We start from the raw sequence: 19,001 nt of genomic DNA on the forward strand, positions 1-19,001 counted from the left end.
GTCTCGGTTATGGCCACAACGTCGTAATTCCAAGTATTGATCCATGCTTTAAGTTCATCACTCTTATTCCTGACATTCCTTGCATTGAGTTGAGACTGTGGTGCTGGAAAAGCACAGGAGGACAGGCCGCATCCAAGGAGCAGGAGAATCGACGTTTCAGACATAAGCCCTTCATGAGGACTCCAACGCATTTCTTGCATTGAAACAGACACACTTTAACCAATCCGTTTGCCCTATCAGCTGTGTATCCTTCCTGACAGACTCTCTGCATTGAATTTCTGCCCGTTCAACAACTATCCTGTCCTCTGATCTGGAGCTCTGGTTTGCATCCTCCTGCCAAATAAGTTTAAACCCTCCCAAAGTGGTCTAGCAAATCTCCTGCCCAGGACATTGGTTCCCGTCCAGTTTATGTGCAATCCGTCCTTCCTGTACAGGTCCCACCTTCCCCAGAAGGTACCCCAATGAGCTACGTGTCTGAAGCTCTCTCTCCAGCACCAGCCCTGTAACCACGTATTTTGCTGCATTTGCTCCCTGTTCCTTGCCTCACTAGCATGTGGCATTGATAGTAATCCTGAGATTACTATTCTGCTGGTCCTGATTTTTCGCTTCCAACCTAACTCCCTGAAAACACCTTTTAGATCCTTATCCCTTTTCCTAGCTGTGTTGTTGGTGCTAATGTAAGATAATAGGTGAAGTCGACATGAGGGAGAAAGTAATGAAGTTTAAATCCGGGTTATTGTGTATGAGTGTGAATGCTCAGGTTATAGTACATAAAATTAGGGAGATAAAGGAGCTGATTGGCATGTGGAAAGATGATATTCTAGCAAATCAGACTATCTCAAAGAAATGCAGGCCTGGGTCTTAAATATTCCCGTATACAGTGAGTTTAGAAAAGGTAAAAAGGGAAGGAAAGGAGGAGAAGTAGCAGTTTTGCTTACAGTGAACATTGAAGCACGAAAGAGAGAGGATGTCCCACAGAGTTCATGGACAGAATCAATTTGGCTAGAATGAAGGAACAATAAGGATGCAATTACATTGCTTAGTGTAGTTTATGGACCACTGACTAGAAGGATGTGGAAGAAGAAATCTGCAGGAAAATTGCAGAGAGATACCAGCAGTATAGAGCAGTAATAATAGAGGGTTTTGATTACCCAAATATAGACTGAGATACTCATAGTATATGGGGAAGCAAGGGACAAGCATTTCTAGATTGTGTTCAGAAGAATTTCCTGCAGTACTATGTATTAAGTCCTGGGAGAAAGTGAGGACAACAGGTTCTGTAGAGACCGAGTTCAAAAGTGTGGTGCTGGAAAAACTGTAGCAGGTCAGGCAGCATCCGAGGAACTGTAGAGTCGATGTTTCAGGCATAAGCCCTTCATCAAGAATGTGAAGGGGAAAGGGGCCTGAGAGATAAATAGGAGGGTAGAGCTGGGGGTAAGGTAGATGGGATGGCAACAGGTGGATGCACGTTGAGTAGAATGTTGGAATGTAAGTTTGACAAAACTGTGGGACCAATGAAGATGGCAAGACAGATGGAGAATCAAGTTAATAATGCATACTGTTCTTGGCTTTATTAATAGAACCATAGAATACAAGAGAAAGAAGGTGATGTTGAACTTGTACAAGACACATTTTAGACCTCATCTGGAGTACTGTGTACAGTTGTGGCTGCCACAAGATAGGAAATATGTGAATATATTGGAGACAGTGCAAAAATGATTTACAAGAATAATTCCAGGAATGAGAAATTCAGTTATGAGGATAGATTGACAAAGTTGGGACTGTTCACCTTGGAGAGAAGAAGACCGAGAGGAGAATTGATCAAGGTTTTCAAAATCATGAGCAGGCTGGATAGAGTAGATTGGGAGAAGCTGTTCTGGCTCATAAAAGAAGAAAAAAAGAGGGTTAAAAGTTAAAGAGAAGTGCAAATGGAGCAAGGCTAATGTGAGAAAAACACCTTCTCACAGTAACTATTAGGGTAGAGAGTTCACTGCATGGGAATGCGATGGAGGCAGTTTCAATTGGATCATTCAAGAGAGTAGTGGATGATTATTTGGATTGAAACAATGCATAGGGATATGGAGAGGAGGCAGGGGATTGGCAGTAGGAAATAGAACCAGTGCAGGTAAATGGCCTCCTTCAGCGCTATAACAATTCTGTGATTCTCTGATTTTTTTTGTAGGAAAGAATGGACAGCCAATATTAAGGAAAGGATACAATTCTAAAGGGGATACAGGAATCAATGGACCTGTGTATATTTGTGCACAGATAATTTAAAGTGACAGGACAGGTGAAGAGAGCCATTAATAAAGTACCCTGAGTTTTATTAATAGCAACATAAAGAACAAGAGCAAGGAGGTGATGCTGGACTTGTATAAGACTTTTACTGGACCTCAGCAAGAATGTATTGCTCGGTTTTGGACCTTACAGTATAGAAAGGATAGGAATGCATTAGAAAAGGTACATAAGAGGTTTATGAGAATGGTTCCAAAGATGAGAAATGTATGTTACAAAGAAAAAATGGAGAAATTAGGACTGTTCTTTTTGGAGAAAGTAAGATTAAGAGAATATCTGATAGAATTTTTCAAAATTGTGAGGAGGCTTGGCAGGGTAGATACGGAGAAAAGGTTCCTGCTCATACAGGATCAAAAATAGGAAACTGCAGATTTAAAGTGATTTATACATAGTGACTTGGAAATGTGATGTGAAAAATAATTTTTGCACACAACAAATGGTTTAGGTCTAAAATACACTGACAGCTAGTGGAAGCAAATTCAACTAAACTATTCAAAAGAGCATTAAATGAATATTTAGATAAAAAGAAGCAAAGTGCAAGGGTATGGTGAAATGATAGGAAAATGGCAATATGTTGTAATGTTCATTTGGAGAACTAATATAGGCATGGTAGACCGAATGGTCTGTCTTGCAACATGTCTGTGATTCTGTGATGTGCTTTGTTTTACATGCTTCAAAACAACTTCATCATATAATCCTACTAAGATTCCAATTCTTAAAAAAAAACATTGCTGTTGTCAATATGTTCTTGCTTGTTTCATTAAATTTATGACTTGATAGCTAGCAAGCCTGGGAAAACATAAGGGAGCATGTGTAAATAATATAGTGTAAATGCATAAAAATCTTAGATTTATTTACTTTTCAGCTATCGCATGTACAGAAAGAGTCAAACTACAGGCTTCCCTTCACTCATCACAATCTTTTCAGCACCAAATTACCTTGATGTTTACAATAACAAAGGTAAGGAGTTCAACTGTAAATTAAATCAACAAATGAATATTAATCTTGAAAACATAATCTTGTTAAAAGGGTGCATGCTTTCTCTGTTACTTAGTACGTTGCACGTGAGCAATTACCATTACTCCAACATCAAAGAATGAGTAGTCTTACTTCTTTTCAATAAGGTAGCAAAGGAGGCAAAAAAAACCCATTTTAACTGGGAGCAGGTGTTGTATGGCCATGAGTTGGGGTGAGGAATTGAATGGTGACAGATTCAAATCAAGTCCTGGGGAAAGCTATAATTCCTGGACCTGATTTACAGGTCACTCAGCTGCTCACCCAAGATTGTTTGAATCATGTCATCCAGCAGCTGCACACCTCTTAAAAGGTTAAAAAAAAGGTGATCGAATGTGGACAGTTTTACAGATGGGAAGTAAATGAAAAGCCTGAAGCAGCTATTATTTAGACATGCCAGCTCACTGTGAGCTGCTGCTCATGATGATGATTGCTGACACTATCCCCTTTAAGTGTAGGGAGCTACAGGCCTCCTTAATTGAGTGCGGTAAATGAAAACCACTTCCTGGTATGATAGGCATGCATTACTGGGATGGCATGCTGGAAATCAAGCCCCACTATTTCCAGAATCATCACAGAAGTTGAAAATTTTATCAAAGTTCACCTAGTCCTCAATTTACCTGTTTATTGGACTCTAGTTAACAGAAAGTTCAGACCAGATTTCTGTACTTAACAATTAAAAAATAAATAATATCTAATCATAAGTAAATAACTATGAACTGTTTAACTATTTTAACCCTCTTCTGAACACACACACACACACACACACACAGGAAAACAGTTAAATGACACTAGTCTTCAGAATTCCATATCGGGGTTTCTTTTGCTTCCATGTCCTTCAGTACTCTAATCTTTTCCTTCAGATTCTTTCACTACTTCACAGAAAGCACAGATTTGCTAGTTCACAGATTATAAAGTCTCTGATGTATTAATCAAAAGCAATAGCTTAGAGCAATTGGTTAGAGAAAAGAAATGGTTTTCTTTAGCTTCAGTTATTTTACTGGAGAGAGAGAGACCATCTCCTGTTCTAGAGGTCTGAGGTTTCTCACTGTAATGCTCACACCCATAAGGCATTCATCTACCCAGGAACCAGTTGTTGTTGTTGTTGTCATCAGATGCTGAGTTCTGATGGAGAGTCAGTGGACTTGAAATGTTAAGGCTGCTTTTTCCTGACAGATACTGCCAGGCCTGCTGAGTTTTGCCAGCAATTTCTGTTTTTGTTTCAGATCTCCAGCATCTGCAGTACCTGTCAGGAAAAAGCAGCCTTAACATTCAAGTCCACTGACTCTCCATCAGAACTCAGCATCTGCTGACAACAACAACTGGTTCCTGGGTAGATGAATAGCTTATTAAAATCAGTTTCAGCAACTTGCTTCTTAAAAGTGCAGCAATTCCTTCCTCCTTTTTGTAAAGCAATTATTACCCAAAGAGTCCACAATTTTCTTTTAAAAAGCAATATTTTAAAATATTACATTATTTAGAATTGTTATAGGCATTTCATGGATGACTAGATGTTAGGTCTCACTCCTTTGAGATCCTGAGTTGTTTTGCTTACAAGTACAAATATTATCGTCATAGTTAGTGATGCTAATGGAATTCCCCTTTGTGACACAGCTAGGATAGCATCCTAATTATGTAAAGGTGGATTGTTTCCAGTCCAGCTTGCCCATTCTCCTTTTAGCTCTTATTATCATTTATTCAACTTTTCTGTGTTGGCCTGCTATCCGTAATCTACTTGTTTACCTACCCCTTTCAAAACTCTCTCTTGCTTTTTCTTTCTCTCTCCCTGTCTCTTTCTCTCTCCCCCTTTCTCTTTCTCTCTCTCCCTGCACAATATTAGCTCTAAAGCATTATTTCCTCTATTTAGTTCTTCAAAATATTGTTCTTGACAGTCATCTCATACATTCCAGGAATTTATCCTCCACAACATTTATGATAATTGGTTTTCCTAGTCTGTAAGTAGATTCAAGTCCCCATGATTTCTATATTATACTTTGTGATACATATACACCACAAATTATTTGATCTATATTTTCACTGCTATCACTATGTGGTCCTATTCATCACTCCCACCAATGGTTCTTCCCTTTTTCTCTTTCTTCGCTCCTTTGTTTCTATAAAAAGCACAGCAGGTCAGGCAGCATCCAAGGAACAGGAGAATCGACGTTTCGGGTGAAGAAGGGCTTATGCCCGAAATGTCGATTCTCCTGTTCCTTGGATGCTGCCTGACCTGCTGCGCTTTTCCAGCAACACATTTTCAGCTCTGATCTCCAGCATCTGCAGTCCTCACTTTCTCCTTTGTTTCTATGTCTTGGCATTTGAACCAAGATCCTCTTTCACTAATAGATTGAATTCAATCTTTATTAAGAGCACAAACAACCTTTTTCCTTTTTGCCTAATATTCCAAAATGTTAAATGCCCCTGAGGATTCGGTTCCTAGTCTTGGTCGCCCTGCAGCCATATCTCCATAATGGTAATTATATCATACCTGTTTGTTGTGAATACAATGTGAATTTAGATAGAGTGCCTTTAATCTTTTCTTTTTATTATTTTTGCAACCTCTAGCCTTATCTGCTGTTCCACTGTTTAGCTTGTATGTTTGTCCCATCCTACCACACTCAGATTATCAATTCCTGTATTGCTGCCTTACTGCCTTTTCTCCTTCACTCTCGTTAAATGATCACATCTTCCCTCATAGGCTCACTTGTTCCCACAGTTTAGTTTAATTAATACCTTCAATTAAATGACTGATCGGAATACTGTTTTTAGCAGAGTTTGGGTGAAGACTGTGCATTTTTCCCAGTCGTGGTTCCACGAACCAAAATCAATTTCTAATACACTAATCTTTCACTGTCTAATTGTATTAACCTCATTCAAATTTGTTCAATACTCAGTTATTAATCTATTGATTGTTACCTTTAAGGTTTTGCTTTTTAATGTAGCCCTAGCTGCTCATAATCTCTGAGTAGAGCCTCTTTCTTATCTTACTTATGTCATTAGTACCTAGATGAATCATGACAACAAAATCCTCACCTTTTCATCACTAGTTAATTTTGAGAGTAGATGTAAACCCTGGCACTGGTAGACAGCACAGCCTTTTCAACTTCAGCTGCAGAGAATTGTGTCTGTCCATCTTATTGTCCTGTCCCCTACCACTGCATTTCTATTAACTCAAGCTCCCTCCTTGTACCCCACCCCTCCCAAACCCCATACAAAGTTTCAATTATTTTCCTTACCACTGAGTCATGCTCCTTTTTTTTATGGTCCCTGATTTTACACACACAGTTAGGAAATTGATGGGATTAAAAATCAAAAAGTCACCAGTGTACTTAAGCAGGTGACCCTACAATTAACGGGTGCATTGATGGACATCCTTCAAGGTCCTGTTAACTTTAATTGGAGGGTAGCTAACGTAATCCCAATATTTAAAAAAAGAGGTAGAGAGAAAACAGGCTGACATTGATAGTCAGGAAATTGCTCAAGCCCATTACCAAAGTTTTAATAGAGAATACTTGGAAAACGGTGACAGATTTGATAGAGTCAGCATGAATTTACAAAAGGGAAATCATGGTTGAAACATCTACTGGAATTTTCAGGATGGAACTATCAGAGTTGATTACGGGAAGCTAGGGGATGGGGTTTACTTGGACTTTCCAAAGCCTTTTGTAGATGTTCCACATGAGAGGTTAGTATGTACAATGAAACCTTGTGGGTTTGGGAGTTGTGTACTGACATGGATATGCCATGGAGAGTGAGCAAATGACTTGTGCACGATGGATGAGATTGCTGAATAGGTCAATCTTAAAATACATGGAGCTGTACAATTTCCAACACATGCATTGATCAATGGAAGTAGGCTTGTGGTAGATAGTAATAAGGAATACATTATCAGATGTATCATACAACACTTCAAGACAAAAGAGCTTACTGGATTGCTCCATTTCAAAGGTGAATTTGAGCACAGGATGAGGTAAATTAAAGTGTGTAAAGAAAGTCTTATATACAGCTGAAAGATTCAAATATTGCAAATGTATCTATTAGAAAGGTGCAAATGTCTCTCCTTGAGAGACATTCCATAGAAAACAAGTTTTTGTAGAAAACACCAAACATATCACTAACTGGAGAAAGTCCAATGGCAATACCATCTATTTGGCTAAAATTTTCGAGGAGAAAGTGAGGACTGCAGATGCTGGAGATCAGAGCTGAAAATGTGTTGCTGGAAAAGACTTTTGTAGATGTTCCACATGAGAGCCCTTCAGGAAGAAGGGCTTATGCCCGAAACGTCGATTCTCCTGCTCCTTGGATGCTGCCTGACCTGCTGCGCTTTTCTAGCAACACATTTTCAGATTTGGCTAAAATGGTTTTGTAAAAAATTGAACTCAACTCCACAAGCTGCTGAGTTCAAAATTTCAATGATTGCAAATTCAGAACACAGCAGTCTGGATTGATATACAGAGGAATCTTGATTATCCGACATTCGATTATCCAAATATCAGATTATCCAGCAAGATCGCAAGGTCCCGATGCTTGGCTAAACTATGTTATCCAGCATTCGATTATCCAGAATTTGATTAACCAAATGAAATACTCCTGTCCTTGTCCTTCGGATAATTGACATGACGAAAATGTCCATGGCCTTCACTAACATGAATAGCAACACATTTCCTTAAATTAAGAAAATCACATATCAGCTGGTTTTTGCGAGAAGTTTGAGCAGAAGTTGCTCACCCAAAGATTCTGCATGAGAAACAAGGCACAACAAACCAGTCTCCATATTTTTTAACCATCATCCTGTCTCATGATGCTGTTTTGCACCTCTGGAGCAGGTCAGGCCTGAACCTAAGCCTTCTGGCACCACCAGTCTGTCATAAGAATTCTGATAAACCAGTGTCTGGATATTTCCACATCAACCTGTTCAGCGACATTATTACACATCTCTGGAGCAGGTGAGACTTGAACCCAGGCCTGCAGGTCTAGAGGTGGAGATACAGCCCATTGCACCATTGGAACCCCTACAAACCAGTGTCCAAAGAAAGATTCAACAAGAGAAAAACAGCTGTGGGCTTTAAGTTCAGTCAATTAGAGAAACAATTAATTAGATAGGCAGGCCTAGTGGAGGGGTTGGTGATCTGCTGCATTGGTGACCCTGGCCACAATTGGGCCTTCTGTTTGGGTGGTAGGGTCAGGAGGTGGCTGGGACGAAAGGTGACTGAAAGAGGTGAACCCTTCCTTCCCAATCAATCGATGTGTAGGGTACACCAGTATTAATGTGATGAGACCCTTAATTGATCACAAATGCAACAATTGGCATCAGCTTTTCCATGCAATTGGATCGTCTTGCCTTCTGATGACCCACCTGATTAATGCATTCCCCCATCTCCCAGCCTGGTCCCAGATGGGTGAGTGGGCATTAAATTCACAGATTGCATATATTTTGAGTACTAGGAGCTTGCATGAAAGACAATTAAGATAACAGTGATCCTCGCTTTATGATAACAAAATTTGTTGAATAGCAAATATTTAATCTGCAGTGAACCAAGAAATAGAGAACTCAGGAACAAAGTCAATGAGCCTTGAATAAGTTTACACTTCAAAAGTTCTTCATTTACATTGAATTACTTTGCAATTTCTTAATAAATGCTTGTTACTTAATAAACCACGAGATTATCCTTGCAAAAGTTAGTCAAGGAAGTTTCTGCAGCTGCTATTGTGGTATATAACCTAAGTAACTGATACTGTGCTAAGCTGTTACTCTACTTCATTTTAGCTGCAGTATTGAAATACGAGAATAATGTTATGAACATTCGGCAGTTCAACTGTTCTCCGCATCCTTACTGGCTACCAAATTTTATGGATGTCTTTACTTGGTCCTTGCCTTTTGTTGGTGAGAAAGGTATGTGAACAAACTTTTAAGCTTCAGCTTACAGGATGACAACTCTCAAGGCTACTATATATAATTTCCAATGTAATTTTAGTCTGTAAATTACATGGATTTAAATTTGAGTCACTTTAAATGTTGTGTTAGATTAATCCAAATTATATTATTTTAGTAATGTGCTCCTCTGAAATTTTAGTGAAATAATTTAGAAAGAATCCAATTTTCTCATAATTTTAAAAAAACTCGTCTGTAAATAGTGTCATGTGAATCTTAATTGTGGATGGGTGCAGAAAAGTGAGAATATTGTGTTGTATTCCTTCTCCATGATATTCTTATGGATAATTCCAAGGTAGTACTTTTTACTGGGATGTAAAAGGTGTTTGAGCAAAACTTAAATATTCACAGTATTTAATCTGTAATCAGTCACATACTATGGATAATGTCTTTGTCATTCAGTAGCATGGTGATTGCTGGTATTGAATGGTCAATCGTTTATGTTTGTTTATACGTTTGGAAAAATAAATTTATGTGGCTAAGCCTATCCTGTCTATCAACTATAGAAGGATGTTTTCTTTCATCTGTTGCCTTGGTTCAAACTTTACGTAGAAACAAATATTCTCTAGTTCTGTAATCATAAGCTTTGTTAAACATGTGGGTCTCCTTCCACTTTGAAAGGAAATTAATGTAAGCTTCTGTTTCAAACACACAAAGAGAAAGCTACCTAAAATTTAAGAGTATAGCTAAGTTTTCACTAAAATAATATGATTCAAAGCAATCTAGGTTATCCTGCTTATTAGAAATGCAGTTGATTAGCTCAGTTCACTGGGCAGCTGGTTTGTGATGCAGAGTAACACTAAAAACATGAGTTCAGTTCTTGCAACAGCCGAGGTTACAATGAAGGTCTTTCTTCTCACCATGGGTATAGTGACCTTCAGGTTAAACCACTGTCGGTCATCTCTATAATTTATTACTTAGATTGCCACATTGTAGCTTTTATATTTTTCATTTTATATTTATCTTTATTATTTTACCAATTGGAAGAATTAGATCAAAGCATGTCAAAACAGATTTTAATCAGACTGCCATCAAGATCCTTGGTTACATCATCACCATGGAAACAGCAAAGCTTGTCCCAAGACTAAATGGCAGATTCGTGATTGAACAGACGTTTTCTGTACTTGTGGCTTCTAGGGTATATCCAAGGAAATTTGGATCATTTAGGTTGAGCCAAATAACTTTCCAGACAGTTGCAAATACCAATGCAGTAGGTGCAAGGAATGGCCCATGACTGAAGCTAATGAACATTTATAACAGACAATACGATTTTGATTGTCCTTCGTAATTGCTATTCAATATTGTAATAATTTAATTCTCACTTAGGTTTAAGTAAAATCTTAACTCTTAAAAATATGAAGCAAACTTTAAAAGATTGTAGAACTACAACATTTTTTGATGAACTAGATTTAAACTGCAGACATAAGATGCCATTTCACACAAGTTTTGATTTTTTTTATGTCTTACAATTCAGTTGACTTACTGTGCAAAACATGACCATTACTTCAAATGATTGAACAATACTGTTGTTTGTGATAATGAAGGTTTAATTCATATTATCATGCAATACATGAAAATCTGCCAATAATATTAATTTTTTTAAAAATTCTTTTTCATGGAAATGCATTTCATACTCTATAATCTTTGATCTTGGTCTTTCTGGAGTTTTCACAACTCACAGATAATCAATTGATTTGCTTTGAGACAGTAATGTGAAAGTGCACAAGAACACCCTAAAGTGATGTATCCTTCTTCTTCCCACTCTCTCTGATTTTCATTAGTCTCATCAGCATCTTTTCCAATAAAGAGGTTGTGATCAAGATGATGGTATGATGGTCAAGATTAGCAAGGTGATGGCATTGTTCTGAAATTTAATTTCATTCTTTTCTTGTTTCAGTGACAGAAATGTTGGTGAATGTTCTAAATATCTGCTCTGATGATGAACTCATGACAGATGGAGATGAGATATTTGATGGTAGGAGTACATTTTTACAATTTACAATATATAGAAAAAGAGTTGCCTTCATATAGCTGACATGGTGTGAAGATTCTGGCCTATACATAATTCTTTAGAAAACACTTCTAATGAATAGAAATACCTCTGGTACTTAAGTATAGTATCTTAAATGATGGGGGGGAAAAAAAGGTGTATAGCTAACAGTCAGGAGAAATGCAGATTTCTGAAGATAAGACTTGGGACAAGAATAAGTTACAGAGATAATGAGATTTAATCAAGATGATAACTTTGAATTGGAGGGGTTGCAGGAATGTGTCCAATATATATCAGTAAAGATCAGGCTAATGGGAGAACAAGTCTTGCAGCAGGAAGATGGGAAGTCAGAATAGCTAAGTCTAGAGATAACAACGGCACAAATGTGAATTTTATCAAATGGTTGTGGGTGGGGCATGGGTGAGAATAGATAATCTTTGTGTTGGAAATGACAAGATCAAATAAGATCCACACCTACTGAATTGAACATTATCAGCAAATGTGGAAACTCAACCCATGTAACCTAATGTCACTAAGGTGCAGCACATAAGCTAGAAAGCAAAGAAGGCCAAGAACAGACAAACTGCTGAAGTAAAGGTGGAGCTAAACAAAAGGAAATCATTATTCAGTGTGTTCTGGTTATAAATAATTAAGTAATATAAATTAGAATCACAGAGATATACAGCACAGAAAGAGACTCTTCTCCCAAACTTTGAAGACCCTTCGATCCAACTCATCCCTGCCGACTGGCTATCCTAAATAAATCTAGTCCCATTTGCCAGCATTTAGCCCATATCCCTCTAAACCCTGCCTACTCATATATCCATCCAGATGTCTTTTCAATGGGATAATTGTACATCCACCACTTCCTCTAGCAGCTCATTCCATATACACATCACCCTCTGCATGAAAACGTTGTCTCTTAGGTCCCTTTTAAATTTTTCCCTTCTCAACTTAAACCTATGCCCTCTACTTTTGAACTTGCCCACTCTGGGGAAAAGACCTTGTCCATGTCCCTCATGATTTTACAAACCTCTGTAAAGTCATCCTTCAGCCTCCGATGATTTAGGAAAAATAGCCCCAGCCTATTCAGCCTCTCCCGACAACTCAAATCCTCCAACCCTGGCAGCATTCTTGTAAATCTCTTCTGAACCCTTTGAAGTTTGACCAGAATTACATGCAGTATTCCAATAGTGGCCTAGCCAATGTTCTGTACATCTGCAACGTGACCTCCCAACTCCTATACACTATGCACTGAAAAATAATGGCAAGCATAACAAACACCTTCTTCACTATCGTATCTACCTGTGACTCCACTTTCAAGGAACTATGAACATGCACTCTAAGGTCTCTGTTCAGCAACACTCCCCAGGACCTTAGCATTAAGTGTGTACCTACCCTGATTTGCTTTTCCAAAGTGTAGCATCTCACATTTATCTAACTTAAACTCCATCTGCCATTCCTCAGCCCACTGGCCCATCTGATTAAGATCCCATTGTATTCTGAGGTAACCACCTTCGCTGTCCACGACACCTCCAATTTTAGTGTCATCTGCAAACTTACTAACCATAATTCCTATGTTCACATCCAAATCATTTATATAAATAATGAAAAGCAGTAGATCCAGCACTGATCCTTGTGGCACACCACTGGTCACAGGACTCCAGTCTGAAAAGCAACTCTCCATCACAGTCCTCTGACTTCTATTTGAGCCAGTTCTGCATCCAAATAGCTAGTTCTCCCTCTATTCCATGTGGCTTAACCAGTCTACCATGACGATCCTTGTTGATTACCTTACTGAAGTCCATTTGGATCATATCCACTGCTCAGTCTTCATCAATCCTCTTTGTTACTTCTTCAAAAAACTCAACCAAGTTTTTGAGACACAGTTTCCCATGCACAAAGCCATGTTGACTGTCTCTAATCAGTCCTTGCCTTTCCAAATATATGTAAATCCTGTCCCTCAGAATTTCCTCTAACAGTTTACCCACCACTGTTGTCAGGCTCAGCGGTCTATAGTTCCCTGGCTTTTCCTTAACACCTTTCTTAAATAGCCAACCTCCAGTCTTCCGGTGCCTCGCCTGTTGCTATCAATGATACACATACCTCAGTAAGGAGCCCAGGTACCTCTTTCCTAGCTTCCCACAGAGTTCTAGGGTACACCTGATCACCTTTGTGTTTTAAGACATCTAGCACCACCCCCTCTGTAATATGGACATTTTTCAAGATGTCGCTATTTATTTCCACATGTTCTTTATCTTTTATATCCTTCTCCATAGTAAACACCAGCAAAATAATCATTTAGTATCTCCACTATCTCCTATGGTTCCCCACATAGATGGCCTTGCTGATCTTTAAGGGGCCCTATCCTCTTCCCTAGTCACCCTTTTGTCCCTGGAATCCCTTTGGATTCTTCTTAACCCTATTTGCCAAAGCTATCTCATGTCCCCTTTATGCCCTCCTGATCTCCCTAATAAGTATACTCTTCCAGGGAATCACTTGATTTCTGCTGTCTATACCTGCTTCCTTCTTATTCTTGACTAAAACCTAACTTTCTCTCGTCATCCACCATTCACTACAACTACCAGTTTTGTCTTTCACCCTAACAGGAACATACTGTCTCTGGACTTTCATCTCATCTCATTTTTGAAGGTTTCCCATTTTATAGCCCCCCCTTTACCTGTGAACATCCGCCCTCAATCAACTTTTCAAATCCCCTGTCTGATACCGTCAAAATTAGCCTTGCTCCAATTTTGAACTTTAACTTTTAGATCTGGTCTATCCTTTCCCATCACTATTTTAAAGCTAATAGAATAATGGTCACTGGCCCCAAAGTACTCCCACACTGAACCTCAGTCACCTGCCTTGCCTTATTTCCCAAGAATAGGTCAAGATTTACACCTTCTCTAGTCGGTGCATCCACATACTGAATTAGAAAGTTTTCTTGTACACACTTAACAAATTCCTCTCCATCTAAGCCATTAACACTATGGCAGTCCCATTCTACATTTGGAAAGTTAAAATCTCCTGCCATAAACACCTTATTATTCTTACAGATAAATTGAGATCTCCTGACAGATTTGTTTCTCAATTTCTTTCTGATTATTGAGGGGTCTACAGTACAATTCCAGTAAGGTGATAATCCCTTTCTTGTTTCTCAGTTCCATCCAAATATCTTCCCTGGATGTATTCCCAGGAATATCCACCCTAAATACAGCCATAATGTTATTCCGAATCAAAAATGCCACTCCTCCTCATCTCTCGACCCCCCCCCCACCTTACTTTCAATCCGTCCTATAGCATAGTAACCTGGAACATTAAGCTGCCAGTCCTATCCATCTCTAAACTACATCTCTGTAATTGCTATGATATCCCAGTTCCATAATCATACCCTAAGTTCTTCTGCCTTACCTGTTAGGCCCTCATTTCATAAGAGCTGGTCTTGGTACCAGAAACCTGGCTGTCAGTGCTACATTCCCCTGAGAGTCCATCACCCTCTACATTTTCCAAAATTGCATATTTGTTTGAGATGGGAATATCCATAGGAGACTTCTGTATCACCTGCCTCCCTCTCCTACCTTTTCTGGAGGTCACCCATCTACCTGACTGTATCTTCGGTTTATCTCCCTCCCTGCAACTGCCATCCATCACTCCTGATAGCTACTGTAAATTCCTCATTGTTTCTACCTGCCACTCCAATCGATCCATGCGATAAAATAGGATTCACAATCTTGGTGCAGACGTGATCATCAGTAGCATGGGAACTCTCCCTAATCTCCCACATCCAACAGGAAGAGCATATCACTCTACTAAAGGCCATTTTTGCATCTTAACAATCTACAGACCCAGAAAATACCACAGTCTTACTACTCTAAAAACACCACTGCAGGCTAACTTAGTACCTATGTTTTTATATTTTTAATCAAGAGACTGGTCTCAATAACAACATGTAATCAAATAAAAAAACACTCTACTCACTATTGTAGATTTACAAAAGAAAAGCAGTAAGGTTACACTTTGAAAAGCCACTGAGCTGCTCCTGCTCCCACATACAGGTTTCTGTGAATGTCACTGATTAGAGTTTGTTTATTTTTCTTAGAACCTGCCCAGAGATACTTGAAAATAGACAGCAAATGCACAAGCTGTGCAGATTGCTGCTGTGTCAGAAAGCAGTGTAGGTTTCTTCCTCTGTTTGAATTAATGCCCATGTGGTCACTACCCTTTGTTTTCCTCCTTCTTAAAGTTGCCATTGTTTTGATTTATTTCCCCAAAGTTCCAAAATAATGCAACAGCTTATAAAACAATAATTACTGCTCCTAGAATTCAAGGAAATCAGCTCCAACTCTGAAAATACCTCAAAAAAGGAGCAGCTCTTACAGCCACCATTTTTTCCCCGTCCTTCATCTTGGATTATCCAGAATCCTTTTCTAGCAGTCCCATTGAGATAGGCAGTAGCAATGAGACAATGGCGGAGGATGACCTGCACAATTATCTCAAAGGGTGGCAGAGAGGTTTAAGACACCTTAATGTGTTTTGATAATCGAGGAGGTAATCTATACATTATTTTGATGCTTTATTCGAGGTGGAAGCCTGATTCGAAATGTTCCCATTTTGTTATTTCAAAAAAAAGTGAAGAGAATTTAGGCTTCTCTTTTCTGAATCAAATACTGCTTTTTGTTCCAAGCAAATGCAGCTGCCGCTCGTAAAGAGGTCATCAGGAACAAAATTCGAGCCATTGGCAAAATGGCAAGAGTATTTTCTGTGCTCAGGTAAGAGTTTACAAAGCTTTTTCTTTTCACTGATTTTTTAACTGATCTCTTGTACTTACTCAAATTGTTTTCAATAATGTATAAGATGTTCATAAGATGTATAGAATTATAGAATCCTTCCAGTATGAAAGGAGGCTATTTGACCTATTGAGTCCACAGCGACCCTCCGAAGAGCATCACACCCAGACCCAAACCCCTGCTCCAAATCCCCATGACCTCATATTTACCATGGCTAATCCATCCAACCTGCACATTCCTGGATTCTATGGACAATTTACCACTGTCAATCCAACTAACCTGCACATTTTTGGACTGTGGGAGGAAACCGGAGCACCCGGATGAAATCGTGCAGACATGGGGAAAATATCCAATTTCCAGACTGAAATAGAACCTGGGTTCCTGTTGCAGTGAGGCACAGAGCCACCATACCTCATTGTAACTGTTTAAAGGACTTCAAAAGCACAAAAAGATTAATTCACAAAGTATCATTTAAAATGTGTTCTATCATTTTAATAATTACTTCAAAAGTAATCCAATAGTTATTATTTATGTATCAATTTTGCTAATAATGTACAAAACATAAAAATAATTAATGTACAATATCCATTAATCGCCCAAATTTATCTTTAAAAATGTTGCAAGTAAAAATGCACAGCTTGAATTTTAGCACGCAATTATGAATTTAAACTGATTTTTCACATAGATTCTTCCAGCAGGCACCGAAAAAAACCACACAAATCAATATCCTATGTGTAATCAGTATGTATATATATTTGTATATGTGTAATAAGCAGAACTCAGAGATGCATACAATGATGGAAATTATAAAACAGGAGGAAGTTGTTCTTCTTACTGCATCCAGCATTGACTCTTTAACTGAAGCGATTTACTATTTTCCTGTCATTTTCCCATATTGATTTATATTTTTCTTCTTCAAGTACTTACCTCATTCCATTTTAATTTACATGTGTAGCAGAACAAAAACTGCCAATGGGAAGCTTGTTCTAGTATCGACAGCAAATTACAAATGACATAAAGTCTGGGACCCAATGTGGTTGTGCCACTTCAAAGTTTAACCAACATGCATTGGGAGGCATACAGAAAACTGTCATGTTAATCAGTCACTTCAGTGTGAAAGTAGACTAATTAATTGTGATTTAATTGAGAATTCATAGGCAATGTGAGCAGGAGTAGTTCATACAGCCCATCGAACCTCAAAGAGCCAGCAAGTTATTTTGAACTCAGCCAGGTCAACAGGTGAGAGGACAGTGAGGCAATATGGTTCGTTGAAACGGCCCTGCTTATGAACAGTGAAACAAGGTAACAGTTGAACTGTTACATGAAAGATTCTCACTACACAAATCTGTTCGCTAAAGATTTCACTGCTTCATGCATAACCTCCAACTTCTAAAAGTCATTGTACTTTACTCACCTTGATTTGTACTTCTTTACTGCTGGCCTTCACAGCAGGAAGTGAAGAGATTTGCAGCTCTTTAATGCAGACCTTTAATGTGAGTGCAAGAGAAGCAACGCTGGAGAAATGCCAGCAGCTACACCAGCCTCTATTTGCTCAGCTTATGCTTCTCCACAGGACAAAGTCAATGGATACAAAGATCAGATAGATAGAGTCATAGAGATGTACAGCATGGAAACAGACCCTTCGGTCCAACTCGTCCATGCAGACCAGATATCCCAACCCAATCTAGTTCCACCTGTCAGCACCTGGCCCATATCCCTCCAAACCCTTCCTATTTATGTACCCATCCAAATGCCTTATAAATGTTGCAATTGTACCAACCTCCACCACTTCCTCCAGCAGCTCATTCCATACACGTACCACCCTCTGTGTGAAAATGTTGCCCCTTAGGTCCCTTTTATATCTTTCCCCTCTCACCCTAAACCTATGCTCTCTAGTTCTGGATTCCCCCACCTCAGGAAAAAAGACTTTGTCTATTTATCCTATCCATGCCTCTCATAATTTTGTAAACCTCTATAAGGCCACCCCTCAGCCTCCGAAGCTCCTGGGAAAATAACCCCAGCCTGTTCAGACTCCCCCCATGGCTCAAATCTTCCAACCCTGGCAACATCCTTGTAAATCTTTTCTGAACCCTTTCAAGGATCACAACATCTTTCCGATAGGAAAGAGACCAGAATTGCATGCAATATTCCAACAGTGGCCTAACCAATGTCCTGTACAGCCACAACATGACATTCCAACTCCTGTACTCAATACTGTGACCAATAAAAGAAAGCATTCCAAACGCTGCCTTCACTATCCTATCTAGCTGTGACTCCACTTTCAAGGAGCTATGAACCTGCACTCCAAGGTCACTTTGTTCGCCAACACTCCCTAGCACTTTACCATTAAGTGTATAAGTCCTGCTAAGATTTGCTTTCCCAAAATGCAGTACCTCACATTTATCTGAATTAAACTCCATCTGCCACTTCTTAGCACATTGGTCCATCTGATCAAGATCCTGTTGTCATCTGAGGTAACCTTCTTCGCTCTCCAATACACTTCCAATTTTGGTGTCATCTGCAAACGTACTAACTGTACCTCTTATGCTCGCATCCAAATCATTTATGTAAATGACAAAATGTAGAGGACCCAGCACCGATCCTTGTGACACTCCACTGGTCACAGGCCTCCAGTCTGAAAAACAACCCTCCACCACCACCCTCTGTCTTCTACCTTTGAGCCAGTTCTGTATCCAAATGGCTAGTTCTCCCTGTATTCCGTGAGTTCTAACCTTGCTAACCAATCTCCCATGGGGAACCTTGTGGAACGCCTTACTGAAGTCCATATAGACCACATCTACCACTCTGCCCTCATCAATCCTCTTTGTTACTTCTTCAAAAAACTCAATCAAGTTTGTGAGAAATGATTTCCCACGCACAAAGCCATGTTGACTATCCCTAATCTGTCCTTGCCTTTCCAAATACATGTACATCCTGTCCCTCAGGATTCCCTCTAACAATTTGCCCACCACCGACATCAGGC

General features: G+C 39.1%; 1 protein-coding gene across 5 annotated transcripts in view; it reads left to right on the forward strand.

Moving 5' to 3' along the window:
* LOC140492103 (protein phosphatase 3 catalytic subunit alpha-like) overlaps positions 1-19,001 on the forward strand; it is a 426,658-nt gene that overhangs the window by 373,570 nt on the left and 34,087 nt on the right. For all 5 annotated transcript variants that reach the window (XM_072590850.1, XM_072590848.1, XM_072590851.1 and 2 more), the window contains 4 exons: positions 3,161-3,255; positions 9,077-9,202; positions 11,139-11,216; positions 15,916-16,000. In XM_072590850.1, coding sequence (XP_072446951.1) covers positions 3,161-3,255; positions 9,077-9,202; positions 11,139-11,216; positions 15,916-16,000 — 384 coding nt within the window. The remainder of the gene's footprint in view (positions 1-3,160; positions 3,256-9,076; positions 9,203-11,138; positions 11,217-15,915; positions 16,001-19,001) is intronic.

This window comes from Chiloscyllium punctatum, chromosome 20, assembly GCF_047496795.1.
Source record: "Chiloscyllium punctatum isolate Juve2018m chromosome 20, sChiPun1.3, whole genome shotgun sequence".
In the NCBI taxonomy this organism is placed as follows: Eukaryota; Metazoa; Chordata; class Chondrichthyes; order Orectolobiformes; family Hemiscylliidae; genus Chiloscyllium; species Chiloscyllium punctatum.